The 18056-nt window shown below is 47.7% G+C and overlaps 1 protein-coding gene across 3 annotated transcripts in view; it reads left to right on the forward strand.

Moving 5' to 3' along the window:
- prrt1 (proline-rich transmembrane protein 1) overlaps window positions 1-18056 on the forward strand; it is a 132257-nt gene that overhangs the window by 103528 nt on the left and 10673 nt on the right. For 2 of the 3 annotated variants that reach the window (XM_072475657.1, XM_072475658.1), the window contains exon 2: window positions 15461-15753. In XM_072475657.1, the coding sequence (XP_072331758.1) occupies window positions 15461-15753 (293 nt within the window). Of the gene's footprint in view, window positions 1-4621; window positions 4661-15460; window positions 15754-18056 lie in introns of all 3 variants that reach the window. The other variant, XM_072475656.1, reaches the window with a different exon arrangement.

The raw sequence follows: 18056 nt of genomic DNA on the forward strand, positions 1-18056 counted from the left end.
AATGATATCCTTTTTAACCTTGGGTTTTTGCATTGTGGGTACCAGTGTAATTTCCCACTTATCTCTGTAATTCTCGAGTTTTTTATTCCTCTGTTATTTTTCTTTGAACTTATGGGTATGATGTTGTTGACTGCATCCTGCTTTTGGATCTTGTACCTGTGGATCATAGAATCATAGAATTTACAGAGCAGAAGGAGGCCATTCGGCCCATTGAGTCTGTATCGGCTCTTTGGAAAGAGAACCTTAGCTAAGCCCACACCTCCACCCTATACCTGTAACTCAGCAAACCCCATCTGACCTGAGGGCAATTTAGCATGGCCAATCCACCCAACCTGCACATCCTTGGACTGTGGGAGGAAACCAGAGCACCCGGAGGAAACCCACGCACACACGGGAAGAACGTGCAAACTCCACACAGACAGTATCCCAAGCCGGGAATCAAACCTGGGACCCTGGGCGCTGTGAAGCCATAGTGCTAACCACTATGCTACCCTGCTGCCCCAGGGATGGAACACATTGGGGATGTTCTCCCCCATTCATCCAGTCTCATTTGTTCCTGTGCTTGCAATGCCTTCTGTTATGTGCTGCATCTGCTTTGCATTGATGCCTATGGCTTTTTCTCTTTTTCCTTTTGTTTTGATGCAATAATTGTTAAAAATGTAAAACTTCAGTAAAAATACATTGAAAAGAAAGTAGAAATTACGGTCTTTTGAGCGAGTTTCATTCTGGGATCGTAACACAACCATCTTCAGCTACTTCAACAATGACCTTCCTTCCATCATTCCGCCAGTGTTTGTGATGTTTGGTAATAATTGCAGTGTGCAGCACCATTCGCAACTTCTTAGCGCATGTCCAAATGCAGCTAGACCTGAATAACATTCAGCCTTGTGTTAACAAATGGCAGGCAACATTCATGCCACACAAATGCCCAGCAGTGGCCATCTCCAACAAGAGACAATTTAATCATCTCCACTTGACATTTAATGGCATTACCATCGCTGAATCCCCCAACATCAATATACTGGCGGTTACAACTGAACTGGGCTAGCCATATAAATACTGAGGAGAGCAGGTGCGAGGCTGGAATCCCATCTCCTGACTTCCAAATCCTGTGCACCGACTACAAGGCACATGTCAGGGCTTTGATGGAATACTCTCCACTTGTCTGGATGAGTGCAGCTCCAACAACACTCAAAGAAGCTCAACACCATCCAGGGCAAAGCAGCCCCGCTTGATTGGCACTCCATCCACCACATTCACCATTCACTCCCTCCACTACAGAGGCACAGTCGTAGCCGTGTGCACCATCTACAAGATCCACTGCAGGAACTCACCGAGGTTCCTCAGACAGCACCTTCCAAACCCACGGCCACCACCACCTATAAGGACAAGAGCAGCAGATACCTGGGATCACCCCCCACCTGGAGATTCCCCTCCAAGTCACTCCCCATCCTGACTGAGAAATATATCGGCCGTTCCTTCACTGTCACTGGGTCAAAATGCTGGAGCTCCCTCCCTAAAAGCAAGGTGGGTGTACCTACATCTCAGGGACTGCAGCTCACCACCACCTAGTCAATGGGCAATAAGGGATGGGCAATTTCAGCCCAGCCAGTGAAACACATCCCGTGAAAGAATACAAAAACTTAATTCTAATTGATCTCAGTTGTGTTGTAACTAATCTGATGTAGTGATAGTTTGTGCCAACAGCCGTTATTTAGCATGCACATCTTTTATGCTTACATTGTACAGCTTGCAATCATTTTTTTTTCTCGCACCTCTCAGCTACAAATGCTTGTAGCTTCCTCTAGAAGGGTTCTGTAATTAAAATTGCACAGATCAGACAGGGCACAGAGAGAGAGACAGACAGACTGATTTCACACCCACTTACTTTGAAGTGGTTCATCCTGTCCTGAATGCCTCTCGAAGGAAAAGGATGTCACGTTGGGAGTAAAATCTTTTTACATCACCGCTTTTCAATTATCGTCAGGCCTATTTATGTGTGGCAAATATGAAGTGCCAATAACAATACATCCTGCTGTGATTTGCTGAATTGACTGCTGTGCTGTGTCACACTGGGGAAGAGCACGGAAGGGCAGTGTGCAACTATTAAAAAATGCAGAGTGGAATATTGGGAAGTTAGATCTGGAATTCTCTGAGGTGTGGAGCGGGATTGTTATGAAGTTAGTTCTGGAATATTGTGTGGTGTGGAGCGGGATTATTAGGAAGTTAGATCTGGAATATTGTGTGGTGTGGAGCGGGATTATTAGGAAGTTAGATCTGGAATATTGTGTGGTGTGGAGCGGGATTATTAGGAAGTTAGATCTGGAATATTGTGTGGTGTGGAGCGGGATTATTAGGAAGTTAGATCTGGAATATTGTGTGGTGTGGAGCGGGATTATTAGGAAGTTAGATCTGGAATATTGTGTGGCGTGGAGCGGGATTATTAGGAAGTTAGATCTGGAATATTGTGTGGTGTGGAGCGGGGTTATTAGGAAGTTAGTTCTGGAATATTGTGTGGTGTGGAGCGGGATTATTAGGAAGTTAGATCTGGAATATTGTGTGGTGTGGAGCGGGATTATTAGGAAGTTAGATCTGGAATATTGTGTGGTGTGGAGCAGGATTATTAGGATGTTAGATCGGAGGCAGAATTTATCCAAAACACTCTGAGTGTCATTTTGGGTGGGTGCAGTGTTTCTCACCAGCTTTCTGGGTACGATCCACACCAGTATTTACCCACAGTTAATCATTTTTTGGGGCCTGGGCAGTATCTTCCCTGTCGAGCCCACACGGAAATTATTTTGGCAATGGGAGCTGAACCTGCCGCGAGACCGGCACCTCAGAGATCAAGGCGCCATTTTGAATTTCACCATTCACCGCCCAATCTTTATGAAGCCCCTTCATACACGCCCTTCTCCCCTCACCCTTCATACCCCCCTCATTCCACCTTTCATGGGTATGACCCCCTCAGGCCCCAACTCTTGGCAGTGCCACCTTGGCAGTGCCCCTTCCAGCCTGGAAGTACCACCATGGCACCTTGGCAGTGCCAGGATGCCAAGGTGCTCGGGTGCCAGAGGGAGAGCCAGGATGCCACCCTACCACCCAAGGGTCTACAATGGTCTGGGAAACCCCCAGGTCCTGGTACAGCGTTCTTTGGGCCAGTAATAAACAACGCCAGGTCCGGGCCTCGCTGGGGAGATTATTAGCTCCCGGGCATCAGGGGAATCCAGTGAATGCATATTTAAATGAGCCTAATGAGCCATTAGGCTTATTTAAATATGCTGATCTGGATCTCAGCCAGCGCAGGCGACCTCCAGATCGTGACGTCTTGCGCAGTTCGGCTGAATCTCGCATGATGTCTCAAGCGTTGTGAATCTCGCGAGAGGCGAGATTCAGCGGCTCGTCGCGCCACCAGGTGGTGGTGTGGTGAGGCCGGTAAATTGCACCTCTGGAATATGATGAGATGTGGAGTGGGAATATTAGAAAGTTAGACCTAGAATATGATGAGATGTGGAGTGGGAATATTAGAAAGTTAGATCTGGGATATGATAAAAGTGTGGAGTAGGAATATTAGGAGGCTAGAACATAGAACATAGAACATTACAGCTAGTTCTGCAAAATTCACAATTATCAAGTTGGAATGTTCGATTTGGAATTTTTTGAAGTGTGGAAGTAGGGTCAGGTTGGCTCATTTTGTCGTGCTATTAACTCTGAGCCAGAACGTTGTGGGTTCAGGACACTTTTCAGTACATGAACTTACCAATATTAAGCCAAATTAGCATTTCAGTGCGGTACTGTGTGTTTTAGAATAGAATTCCTACAATGCAGAAGGAAGCCTTTCGACATCAGGTCTACGCCAACCCTCTGAAAGAGTACCCTACCCAGGCCCACTCCCCCATGCTATCTCCGTAACCCCACCTAACCTGCACATCTTTGGACATTAAGGGGCAATTTAGCGTGGCCAATCTACCTAACCTGCACATCTTGGGACTGTGGGAGGAAATCGGAGCACCCGGAGGAAACATGCAGATTCATCCCCCAACACTACCAGAAACCAGTCTGCATCTTCTATGCTTCTGCCGACTTGCTAGACTCCCTGCTCCCAATGTGGTTTCCTGTACATTAGGGAGACCACTCTGAGACTGGGAGACTGCACTGTGAACACCTCCATTCAGTCCACAAGCATGACCCTGAGCTTCCTGCCATTTGACATTTTAATTCTCCATCTTGCTCGCACTCTGACCTTTCCACCCCTGACCTCCTACAGTGTTCCAATCAAGCTCAACTCAGGCTTGAGGAACAGCAGCTCATCTTTCAACTTGGCTCTCGACAACCTCCTGGACTCAACACTGACTCAGCAATTATAGATTAGAACCACTGCCTCCATTTTGTGATCTACTTTGCTGTTGTTTTTTTTTATCTCTGGTCTTTTTCTCCGTTCTTCTGATGAAGGGTCAACGACCAGAAATGAATCTCTCTCCACAGATGCTGCCAGGTCTGTTGCATATTTTCATAGTTTTCTGTTTAGCTTTCATTCATTCTCTTCGAAACTTACTGTAAGGTCTGCAGTAAAGACCATGCTTTGAAAAAAAAAACATTCATTGGTGTCTTTTTTCTCTGACAGATTTCCCATCATTCCATGCACCTGTAAATGCTTGTGTAGGTGTGTATCTGCTTATCTACAATGTATATTTGTATAAACATATCTCTGTCCATCTACCTCCATTTGTTTATGTTTATATGTTTTAGTTAATGTGTCTTGGAGGGTGTATCTACATGTCTATCTCCTATGTATTTTTGTGCATCTCTGCCTGTCTGTCTTTGCTAAGTGAGTGGGCAAAAAACTTGGCAGATGGAATGTAATGTAGGAATATCTGAAGTTATGCACTTTGGTAGGAAGAATAAATGAGCTGAATATTGTTTAAATGCAGAAAGACGGCAGTAAGCTGCAGCTGAGAAGGATTTGGCGGACCTCCTGCATAAATCACAAAAAGCTACCATTCAAGTTCAGCTGTTAACAGGGAAGGCAAATGGAATGTCAGCCTTATTTCAAAGGGAATGGAGTACGAAAATAGGGAAATCACACTGAAACATGACAAGGCACTCGTTAGACCACACCTGGAATACTGTGGACAGTTTTTCTCCTTTTACCTTAGGAAATATAGCATTGGAGGCAGTCCAGGGAAGGTTCACGAGGTTGATCCCAGGTATGGGGGGATTTTCTTATAAGGAGAGCTTGAGTAGGTTAGGCCTGTACCCACTGGAGTTTAGAAGAATGAGAGGCGACCTTACTGAGACATAGAGGATTCTCAGGGGATTTGACAGGGTCAATGCTGAGAGGATGTTTCCTCTTGTCGGAGAATGGAGGACCAGAAGGCATCATCTCAGACTAAGGTGTGACCCATTTAAGACAGAGATGAGGAAGAATTTCTTCTCTCAAAGGGTAGTGAATCTGTGGAATTTTTTTACTGCAGAGGGCTGTAAAGGCTGGTCTTTAAGCATATTCAAGGTTGAGATAAACAGATTTTTAATTTTTGGGCGGCACGGTAGCACAAGTGGTTAGCACTGTGGCTTCACAGTGCCAGGGTCCCAGGTTCGATTCCCCGCTGGGTCACTGTCTGTGCGGAGTCTGCATGTGCTCCCCGTGTCTGCGTGGGTTTCCTCCGGGTGCTCCGGTTTCCTCCCACAGTCCAAAGACATGCAGGTTAGGTGGAGTGGCCATGATAAATTTCCCTTAGTGACCAAAAAGGTTAGGGGGGTTGTTGGGTTGCGGGGATGGGTGGAAGTGGGGGCTTGGGTGGGTCGGTGAGGACTCGATGGGCCGAATGGTCTCCTTCTGCACTGTATGTTCTATGTTCTATGTAATCAGGAAAAGAATCGAGGGTTATGGCGATAAGCTGGGACAGTGGAGTTAAGGGTTATCACATCAGATCAGCGTTAAAAATCCCACTGATGTTAAATGCAAGGGTATCCCAAAACTCGGAAGGGTAAGTTGGACCACTGGTTCTCAGTAGTGTATATTTTTAATTTGGTAAACTGTGAGAAAAGATATGCAAACCAGGGAAGAATAGACCACTTGTTGTGTGGTCATGAATAAAGAATGTTTATTAACTTGAAAGAAAAAAGCACACACTAAGTGTCTCCGAGTACTTAAGGAAGTGGCCCTCGAAATAGTAGAACCATTGATGATCATTTTCCAAAATTCTTTGGACCCTGGAATGGTTCCGACAGATTGGAGGTTAGTGAATGTAACCCTGCTATTCGAAAAGGGTAGAGAGAAAGCGGAAACAATAGACTAGTGAGCCTAACGTCGGTAATAGGGAAGTTGCTGGAGTCCATTATCAAGGATATCATAGCACAGCATTTGCAAAGCATTGGTGTAATCAGGCAAAATCAGCATGGATTTACGAAAGGAAAATCATGCTTGACAAATCTACTAGAATTATTTGAAGATGTAACTAGTAGAGTTGACCAGGGAGAACCGGTGGATGTGGTTTATTTAGACTTTCAGAAGGCTTTCGACAAGGTCTCACATAGCAGATTAATATGTCAAGTTAAAGCGCATGGGATTGCGGGTAGTGTCGTGAGATGAATACAAAACTGGTTAGCGTACAGGAAGCAAAAAGTTGGAATAAATGGCTCTTTTTCTGATTGTCAGGCAATGACTACTGGGGTACCGCAGGGATCTGTGCTAGGACCCCAACTGTTCACATTATATATTAATGATTTGAATGAGGGAGCTAAATGTACTGTCTCCAAATTTGCAGATGATAAAAAGTTGGTTGGGAGGGTGAGCTGTGAGGAGGATGCAGAGATGCTCCAGCGGGGTTTGGACAGGCTGAGAGAGTCGGCACATGCATGACAGATGCAGTATAATGTGGATAAATGTGAGGTTATCCGCTTCAAATAGGAAAGCAGATTATTATTTGAATGGGTGTAAATTGAGAATTCAGAAAGAAATTTCCCGATGGTGGGGGAGTCCAGAACTAGGGGTCATAGTTTGAGGATAAGGGGTCAACCTTTTAGGCTGAGGTGATGAAAAATGTCTTCACCCAGAGAGTGGTGAATCTGTGGAATTCACTACCATAAGTAATTGAGGCCAAAACATGGTGTAATTTCAAGAAGGAATTAGATATAGAGCTTGCGGCTAAAGGGATAAAGGGATATGGGAGGAAGGCAGGGTCAGGGTATTGAACTGGATGATCAGCCATGATCATAATGAATGGTGGAGCTGGCTGGAAGGGCCGAATGGCCTCCTTCTGCTTCTATTTTGCATGTGTCTCTGTTTAAGAAGGACTATAATACACTACAGCACATCATTACACAGATGGCTATATACACACAGTATTACATGTTCCTGAACTCTCAGGTGTTCCCAAACAACATCCAGAATTATATAACTCTATGAGCTAAATCCAGCAGATAATTACCACACACAGCTATTTGGCCACATTTGAGAAAAACGACTTCAATTTCAGCGAAGGTGAATTCTTCTTGGTTTGAGATTTTCATTTTGATAAACAATGTTATTGAGGCATTTTGGCAGAACAAACAACAACAATACAAAACAGTGTGCAGAACAATCAACATAGTGCAAAAAAACTAGCTCTCCTCCCACAAGGACCCACCTACCTAACCCCCTAATCTACATTACTCTAACCCCCCTCCCGCTCCACCCCACCCCCCTCCCGCTCCACCCCACCCCCCTCCCGCTCCACCCCACCCCCCTCCCGCTCCACCCCACCCCCCTCCCGCTCCACCAGAAGTCGATAGGTTGTCACCGCCGGGCGACCCCTGACAGTGACCCTCTCAGAGCGAACTTAATTTTCTCCAGACCGAGGAAGCTCGCCATGTCCGATAGCCAGGCCTCCGACTTCGGGGGCTTTGAGTCCCTCCACGCCAGCAGAATTCGTCGCCCGGCTACCAGGGAAGCAAAGGCCTAAACATCGGCCTCTCTCTGTCCTGGATCCCCCTAAGTGGCAGGCGTGGGAAGGATGGAAACTGCCTGTGTAGAAAGTCCCGCACCTGCAAGTACCTGAAATCATTCCCTCTCGCCAGCCCAAATTTTTCCTCCAGTGCCCTCATGCTCAGGAAGCTCCCTTCCTCTCAATCCCAGTCCTCCGCCATGCTCGGAACCCACCGTCCATATTTCCCGGGGCAAACCGGTGATTGGCGCAAATTGGGGACCAAACCGATGCTCTCACTTCCCCCACGTGCCTTCTCCATTGGCCCCAGATCTGCAGAGACGCCACCACTATAGGGCTGGTGGAGTACTGTGCCGGTGGGAGCGGCAGGGGCGCCGTAACCAGGGCCGCCAGACTAGTGCCCCTGCATGAAGCGGCCTCCATTTGCCCCCAAACCAACCCCGCATCCACCATCCACCTCCTTATCATAGCTATGTTGGCCGCCCAGTAGTAATTACTAAAGTTTGGCAGTGCCAGCCCCCCTCCCCTCAGTTCCTCTCGAGCATCAATCTCCTCAGCCTACACAAACTTTCCCGCCCACACAAATCCCATAATCATTCTATTGACCTTCTTAAAAAAGGACCGTGGAATGAAAATGGGGAGACACTGGAATACGAACAGGTATCTCGGGAGGATCGTCATTTTAACCGTCTGCACTCTCCCCGCTAGTGTCCGTGGGAGCGCATCCCACCTCCGGAACTCGACCCTCATTTGCTCCACCAACCGAGATAAGTTCAACTTGTGCAACCGGCCCCAGTCCCGCACCGCCTGTATCCCTAAGTATCTAAAACTGTCCCCTACTAACCTGAACGGCAGCCCCCTCAGCCGACCCTCCTGGCCCCTTGCCTGGACTACAAACAACTCACTTTTTGCCATGTTCAGTTTTTACTCCGAGAACCAGCCGAATTCCCTCAGGATTCCCATGATTTTGTCCATCCCAGCCACTGCATCCCTGATGTATAAGAGCAGGTCGTCGGCGTACAACAAAACTCTGTGTTCCACCCCCCACCCCCCCCTCCCCCCCCCATACCAGCCCCTTCCAACCCCTAGATGCTCTCAGGGCAATTGCCAGCGGCTCTATTGCTAACGCAAACTTGGTTTGAGATCTTAACATGTTGACATCTTATCGTATGAGGAACGTTTCAGGACTCTGGGTCTGTACTTGTTGGCGTTTAGAAGAATGAGGGGACATCTTATTGAAACTGACAAGATACTGCATGGCCTGAATTGAGTGGATGTGGAGAGGATGTTTCCACTTGCAGGAAAAACTAGAAGCAGAGGACACACTCTCAGACTAAAGGGACACTCCTTTAAAACAGAGATGAGGAGGAATTTCTTCAGCCAGAGGGTGGTGAATCTGTGGAACTCTTTGCCACAGAAGGCTGTGGAGGCCAAATCACTGAGTGTCTTTCAGACAGAGATAGATAGATTCTTGATTAATAAGGGATCAAGGGTTATGGGAAGAAGGCAGGAGAATGGGGATGAGAAAAATATCAGCCAGAATTGAAAGGCGGAGCAGACTCGATGGGCCGAGTGGCCTAATTCTCCTCCTATGTCTTATGGTCTTACGGTCTTAACTAGCTACCCATTTAGCAATAACTTGTTTTCAGAAGACTGTTTCTGCAGCTGGGTGTGGCCACGGCGGTAGCTGCTACTGTATCCCTTTCTCCAATCATTGTGATGCTACCTACCCTGCGAATCCGGCCTTTAACAAAGACATGTCAACTTCTTTCTCTCCACTTTGAAGTTACCACTTCTGTACCCCATTGTTTTCCCCTAGTTACATAGGTAAACACTTACCTTTCTCACTGCTATGTTAATTCACATATCAAATCCCCCTTCAGACAGCTGCCCTTATCAACTCCATTTTTGTTTTATTTTATCCCAATTTAATTTTTTAATCTTAACTTTCTCCAATTTGTAACATCAGTCATGATCTGATTGAATGGCGGAACAGACTCAATGGGCTGAATGGACTTCTTCTGCCCCTATGTCTTACGGTATTTGTTTGTCTGCCTGATCCTGACTATATTTTTTCTGCCTCTTTCATGGGCTATGGCCATCGCTGGCTCGGCCAGCATTTGTCGCTCATCCCTAATTGCCCTTGAAATAGTGGCGCTGAGCTCCCTTCTTGAACTGTTGCAGCATCAGGTGCAGGTGCATCCAGAGTGCTGTTGGCGAAGGAGTTCCAGGATTGTTACCCACAGTGCTGACTAAGGAGCCTTGATGAGTTGCCGCAGTGCATCTTGTAGACAGTACACACGGCTGCCAGTGTGCGTCGGTGGCGGAGGAAGTAAATGTTTAAGCTCTAATTCACCAAAGACAAACATTTTGTTCTTTACCTATCTGACCTACCTCCCTCTCTCCCCTCTCCCCCCTTCTCTCCCTCTCTGTATTTCTCTATCTCTCCCTCTTTCTCTCTGGCTGGAATTTTTCAGCCCCTCCACAAATGGGGCCGGCGAGACATTGAATCATAGAATAGAATCATAGAATTTACAGTGCTGAAGGAGGCCATTCGGCCCATCGAGTCTGCACCAGCCCTTGGAAAGAGAACCTTACTGAAGCCCATGCCTCCCCCCCTATCCCCGTAACCCCACTTAACCTTTTTTGCACACGAAGGGCAATTTGGCATGGCCAACCCACCTCACCCGCACATCTTTGTACTGTGGGAGGAAACCGGAGCACCCGGAGGAAACCCACGCACACACGGGGAGAACGTGCAGACTCCGCACAGACAGTGACCCAGCGGGGAATCGAACCTGGGACCCTGGAGCTGTGAAGCAACCGTGCTAACCACTGTGCTACCGTGCCCCCCCCTACTGTGCTATGGTGCTGCCCCATTCCTCCATTCACATCGGCACTGTGACGGGTTAAAAGATTCCAGCTTCCTGTTCTTTCTCACTCTATCTCCATCTTTCTCTCTATCGATCTCTACCTCTTTCTAATACAATTTTTTTTTTAAATTCTGGAAATACTGACAGTTCAGACAACATCCTGTGGAAAGGAATAGAACATGTCAGGTCAATGACATTTCATTAGACCTTTCTCTGTCTGTCTGCCTTTTGCTTCTTTCATGGACTGCTCCATCTATCTAACTGCTGACCATTTAATATGGACTAGTCTAATGCTCTACCTGTACTCTGAGGGTCACACTGTCAATGTTCCCGGGAAGGCAGCTTTTGTTGACTCACAGAAGGGTCAGGGAGTCCTCCGGGGGGAAGGGTCAAGCAGAGGTGAGGTATTTTGTGTCGTTGAGTGATGTAGATTGTAACCTTAGTTTGAACAGAGCGGGTCAGCCCCTGCCTTGCGTCCAACTCCAACCGAGCTTCTGAGAAGATTCCACCAGGTTTGGGCCAGGCGCCTGGTGACTGGCACGCACAGGAACCTCCTGAGCCAAGCCTCCATCAATGGGACTGTGCCTGGGATAGACCTTCCTCGGTGAGACTTTGTGGGATATTCGCTGATGATGGGAGTATTTTCATTGTTTTGCTGTGATATTATTCGCTGACTAGTTAAAAAATATATTTATTCATGGGATATGGGCATCGCTGGGAGGGCCAACAGTTTATTGCCCATCCTTAACTGCCTTTGGACTAAGAGGCTTGCTCCATTTACGAGTCCAACACATTCCTGTGCATCTGGAGTCACATCTAGGTCAGACCAGGTAAGGATGGCAGATTTCCTTCTGTGAAGGAATCGCCTCGGGTTATCATTCACCTGAGGAAGGAGCAGAGCTCCGAAAGCTAGTGTTTGAAACAAACCTGTTGGACTTTAACCTGGTGTTGTAAGACTTCTTACTGTGCTCACCCCAGTCCAACGCCGGCATCTCCACATCATGGCTACCATCGGTTTATCAGTTATGGAAGTATTGCAATTGGGGAATGAGGAGAATTAAAAAACTCATTGACTGACAGTCAAATCCAACCAAGTTAGTCAACAAGCCTGTTTGCTTTCCAATTGGAGGAGGGAAATCGGGGCACCACTGTAGCGAATGGACCAGGCAACCAATGCTAGAATCATAGAGTCGTACAGCGCAGAGAAGTCCCTTCGGCCCAACGACAGTGACAAGTCATGTGAAGGTATTTACACAGATGCTTGCTGCCAGAGTTAACAATAGCTTGTTTATGGGGTCATTGCCACCTTGGGTTTAAAGTTCTCGTCCTAAAGTTAGGATATCTCCATGACCTCGCCCTCCCTGCGCCTCAAACCACCTCACCCTCCCACCCACGTCTCTGATCTCCTCCAAACCGCACTGCTCCAACTTCAGCCTCTTGTTCATTTTCTATTGTTGCCACCATTACCAGCCATGCCTGAACCCTCAACTCTGAGGGCAGAGGAAAGAGTTCAAGGGCACCCTCACAGCCTCCCAGAAAAAGTGCAACATCCCAAATGACACGTGCGAATCCCTGGCCCGAGACAGCCACAAGTGGAGGGAAAGCATCTGGGAAGGAGCTCAACACCTCAAGTTTCATTGCCGAGAACAAGCTGGAGTCAGGCGTAGAAGGAGCGTGTGGGAACCTGGGGCCCCTCCCCCATCCGCTCCTCCTACCACCCCTGCCCCACCTGTGACAGAGACCGCAGGTCACACGTTGGTCTCCTCAGTCACACACGAGCTCCTTTTTAAAGTGGAAGGAAGTCATCCTCTACTCCGGGGCCTGCCAAAGGTGAAGCTATCCCTTTAAGGTGCTCCTTACTGAGCGAGCTGTTGCTTACTTGTCAAAATAACTCTCTTCTTATGGCTCAGTATCAACTTTAATTTATAATTATCACTGTGTGACCACTTAGGACATCATCCTAAATAAAAGGCGTTGCATGAATGCACGTTGTTGGTGCTGTTGTCAGGTGTGGTGTATTGGCATTGTCACTGGACTGGCATTCCAGAGACACGGGGCAATATTCGGAGGAGACCCGGTTTCGAATCCCACCATGGCTGATGGTGAAATTTGAATTCAATGAACATTTGGAATTAAAAAGCCCCAAATAACCGGGAAACCATTGCCAATTGTCATTCAAAACCCATCTGGTTCAGTCATGTCCTTTAGGGGAGGAAATCTGCCACCCTTACCTGGCCTGGCCTACACGTAACTCCAGACCCATGGAAATGTGTATAACTCTGAAATGCCCTCTGAATGCCTCAGGGTATTTAGGGACGGGCAATAACTGCTAGCCCCAACCAGCGACACCCACATCCCCTCCATGAATGAAGTTTTTTTAAAAACCTACTGGTTCCGAGCTGACTGTTGCCACCGGCAGCGCACAGATTGTACTTTTGATTTCCCTGGCAGCAGTTATCTTTTAGTTTTCCAATCTTGGATCGGTTCCAGCGATAAGTAGGATAGAGTGAAGAACACAGAGTATTTCATCGAGGCTCGTAACACCCAATCTAGGCCAGCTCTCGGAAATGCAGGAGAGCACTGAGTGAAAACATGTGACTTTCCTAAAATCTGGCTGACTAGATGAATAGCGGCCGAAATATTGAGTGAACACAGGGCAGCAAATAATGTCGTCCCATGAGAATAGCACATGCAGAATTGCATTTCAGGGAGTCTTTGACAATGTAGGCTTACTGTATGAAACCTTCCTCTCAAATTAAAAGTGCCTTCAACCAGCCTACGTTTCTAACCCTTTCCTTTTTTTACCGATGGATCCTGGAAAATTCTGCTTCTCTCTCTTGACTCATGTGCGGGCAGCACGGGGAGCACTGTAGCACAAGTGGATAGCACTGTGGCTTCACAGCACCAGGGTCCCAGGTTCGATTCCCCGCTGGGTCACTGTCTGTGCGGAGTCTGCACGTTCTCCCCGTGTCTGCGTGGGTTTCCTCCGGGTGCTCCAGTTTCCTCCCACAGTCCAAAGATGTGCAGGTTAGGTGAATTGGCCTTTCAACCCACCTTGTTAATGACGAATCTATCTGGCTTAACCTTAAAAATATTCCAAGACTCTGCTTCCACCGCCTTTTGAGGAAGAGAATTCCAAAGAGTTCGCTTGTGTACAGTTAAACTGACACAAGGGGCACCAGCATTTCAGGAATATGGGCTAATGTCAAAATACGGAGACCGTCCCCACCCCCCATCCATGTCAACTCTTGTCATATTGTGCACCCGCCCAGCCACATGACCTTATATCCTATGCCAACCTTGCCCTCTAGCTACCCCCATGGCTCCTCATTCCCATGGTGCCAAGCTATCCCCCTTTACCCACCCCCATAAACATTAAAGCCCCTGTGCCAACTTAGTACAACCTGATGCCGAACCTTGCCTCTTACCCACCAGCCTTTATCCTTACACCCTCCATACCAACTCACCCAGTATTCACCATTAACAGACCTCAGATTAGAGTAAATAAAATAAAGTACTTTTGTATATCTATTGTTGAATTTAGTTTCCAAAAATTGTTCATTCATAATGACCCATTCAATATATTTAAAATTCCTTTATCCCTGATAAAAGCAAATATTCCATTCAAGTACTTAATTCCTCCTCAAAGCAAGCATTTGTATTGACAGCCCACATCAACAACTTGATAATCACTTAGAATTATCAATCACATAGTGAATTGGCAACACTCCATTGTGATAATGATCGGTTGTGGAATCAGCTATGCAAAATAAATTCTCTAATGATACTCCTACTTATGTCAATAGAGTGACATTGCAAACACTGATTTTTTTTTCAAAGACTGCAAACTATTTTTTTAATTAAAGAGCAGGAGATTTAAACACCTCCAATGTTTGACAGTTCCACAGAGTGTATCAATTTAAAGAAAATTCCTGCCTACAGTAACCAAACGTAAAGGACACCTTACCTCTTCCAAAAGGTACCTTCCCTCTCTCAAATTGGTTCCTGGGTCTCCCAAGGTTGTCCAAACGTGTACTCAACCTCTCCAAATACTGTCTCCAGCAGCTGTTTTTCTTCAAAGGTCTAAAGCTCACTAACAAAAATTGAATCAGTTTGAAGGCAGCTGTTTCCGTGAACCATGGGTGTGCAAACTACAATCCACCCTCATTCCCTGCACCCCTTCACCTTCTCTTGGTGAAAATGGTAGGTGCCAGATTCTGGGCAGGACTAGCAGAATCGGGTGTCTGGCATCATTTTACACAGGTCAAAGACCTTTTTCATCCTCATGAAAATTCAGGCCACAATGTCACTTCCTAAGTTAAAAAAATGCAAGAGCAGACCATGACTCGATTTTAATCTAACTGGATAGAAGGAAACGAGGCTATTTTTCCTCACTGGCCATTTGTCACGCTTGCATTGAAGCCACAGCGAATAAAATTAGGCCATGTGTAGAATGGGTGTCTGACTTGAACCCGGCCCATTCCCAGGGGGTTAAAATCAAGACTGGAAACTCTGACCTCCCAGTCTTCCTTCCTTCTGTTCTCCCTCTGTTCTCATTCCCGACCTCACAGTGTTAGAGAGTCGGGCCGTGCCAACTGTGTTGTAAGTGGGCGCAGAGTTCCCCTGGACCCGGACTATCAATCCTAACCTTGTTCTCTCCTAAAGCCTTGCAGGATGGAGGTTACCAAGTGCCCATGTCACCTCCGCCATACCCAGTGCAGGACGCCTCTGCTAATGGCACATCGCCCGCCTACTCCATGCCAATGCACGCTTCCACGATGACACTGGGCACTGACGGCTTCGTGCAGGAGACACAGTTCAACGGATCATCTCAAGGATATGCCATACCCACAAATCACCCAGCAGGGCCCATGGGGACGGCAGGGTACGGGCACCAAGGATACGGCATGCAGTACCAGCCTTGCGCTGCCTATGTGCCGGTGTATCCAATGGCAAATGTGAGTACGACCCCTGTCTAATTGTGAACATGGCGGGGGAGGAGGGGAGAGAGGAGGAGGAGGGGGGGGGGGGGGGGGGTTGGTTTGAGACAATGGCCCCACATATCGCCTGTGCAGGAACAGTAAGATTAGTGTTGACCTTCTATCTTCACATGGAGAACTAAGCAAAGTGTGAAGATTCCGAGACTGTTGAATCGGCCTGATGTCAAAACCTCTTCCAGACCACATCCCCGATGACACTGAACAGTAGAGGGGAGCTGTTCCTCAGGGCGGGTGAGTTTTACAGATTCCCAGGACCCAGGTAGGATGCCACCTACATCCACCAGATGCCTGTTAACCAGCCGAAGCTCTGATCACTGCCTGTGGGCAATACCCAGCGCTGAATTCGAACCTGGCTCCTCCTGACTCAGGACCAGGAAGGCCAGCAATAAAGTAAAGGTCCACTCTGCCAGGGAGTGGATTTTAGGTTTGTGCTGCATAGGCTTCGCTTTGTCCTTCTGTAAGCCCACACGTTTCCCCTCCCTTAAATTGAGCAGGTGGCAAATTCACAATTACGGAAACCCTGCCCCCATGTAATCCAGTGGAGAATAATCTTTTCCAGAAACCCAGGGCTGTACCGAACCATTCAGACCAGGTGGCTTCATGTTAGATGTCTTGGCTTATACTGCTCTCAGCTGGGGCAATACGGCCAAGTCCCACAATCAACCCGGGGAAAACTTAAGGAGCGGAATATCTAATAGGGTGACTGCTTCTGGTTAGTACATGGTGACCTCCGCCCTCTGCCCTTGTTGGGGTGACAGGTGAAGATCAGTTTAACCTTCATGCTCTTTGAATGGGATGCCAGCCGAGTCCTGCTCTTTTCCCTCTCAGGTGGAAATCAATGATCCCATGGCCTCTATTTTGACGAATTGCGGGGGCAGTTTGTTACAATGCCCCAGCCAATAATAAACCCTTAGCCATTGTCATTAAAAATAGATTATCTGGCCATCATCACAGTGTCGCCTGTGTGGTCTTGCTGTTCAGAAATTGCTGGCCACAGTTCCGACGTGACAACAGTGTCTACATTTCAAAGGCACCACATTGTTTTGAAAATATTCTGTGAAGTCCCCATGATTGTGAAAGATATTAGGCTGAGTTCTCCATTTCGGATGCCTAGATCGCAGATGGGACAGAGAATCGCACGTTGGGACAAAATCAGGATCAACGCCAGGTGCTGACTTGATCGTGATGCTCCGACGCCCCCCCCACTGGCTGTGAGATTAATGTCCATGCCCGTGAGCCAATGGGAGCATGTAAATGGATGCCAATGGGTCTTAATGACCCATCGACATCCAATTAGCGGGCCCGGCACCCTATGTTCCGGCCTTCCGTGATTCTCCGGTTCCAGTGAACAGGAATCACGTGGGCACGGACCACTTGTGGTCTCTACCAGTGTCGTGCTGGCATTGTGGACAATACAGTGGGCCAATGGGGTACCTCGCCCACCGTGAGGTTCACCACACCAGGGCCACGTTGGTAGAGACCATCCGAGCCCAACTGAGGGCCACCCCCCCCCAATGCACTGCCTGCCCACCCTTCCTCTAACAGACCCTTCCCCCCTCCCCAAGGCCCCTGAAATAGGGAGAACCCCACAGGGACATCTGTAATAGGGAGGCTCCACCCATTGGCCCCTGTAATAGGGGAACCCCCCCTCTTGGGACTCCTGTAACAGGGAGACCCCTCCACCCCACCCCCCCCCAGGGACCCCGGTAATAGGGGAAACACCCACAGGGACGCCCTGCCTAAAGACAACACCCCCATAGGTGCAAACCATAATAATAATAATAATCAATTATTGGCACAAGTAGGCTTCAATGAAGTTAATGTGAAAAGCCCTTAGTCACCACATTTCAGTGCGTGTTTGGGGAGGCCAGTACAGGAATTGAACCCGCGCTGCTGGTCTTGTTCTGCATTACAAGCCAGCTGTTTTGCCCACTGTGCTAAACCAGCCCCATTGCTAGCTATCTATTAGTCGCCTGCAACCCATCAGCAGCTCTGATTCATTCATCTACCATCATGATTCAGTGGCGTACATGGTGAAACCCCAATGGTTACACACATTGACCACATCAAAGAGAGGTAAGTGCAGTGTAATCACACACTTGAGTGATCGAAATGCACTTAGTGCTTGAAATGCACTTACTTTAAAGTGGTGGCCCGATTCCCCTTGGGAATCCCTCCTATTCCATACCATGCATAAATCTGCATGTCAAGGAACACTGAATTGCTTGCCTGTTTGCGCTCCAGGAGGGGGATCGTAAACC

The sequence above is a fragment of the Scyliorhinus torazame genome, chromosome 14, assembly GCF_047496885.1.
Source record: "Scyliorhinus torazame isolate Kashiwa2021f chromosome 14, sScyTor2.1, whole genome shotgun sequence".
NCBI classification, from domain to species: Eukaryota; Metazoa; Chordata; class Chondrichthyes; order Carcharhiniformes; family Scyliorhinidae; genus Scyliorhinus; species Scyliorhinus torazame.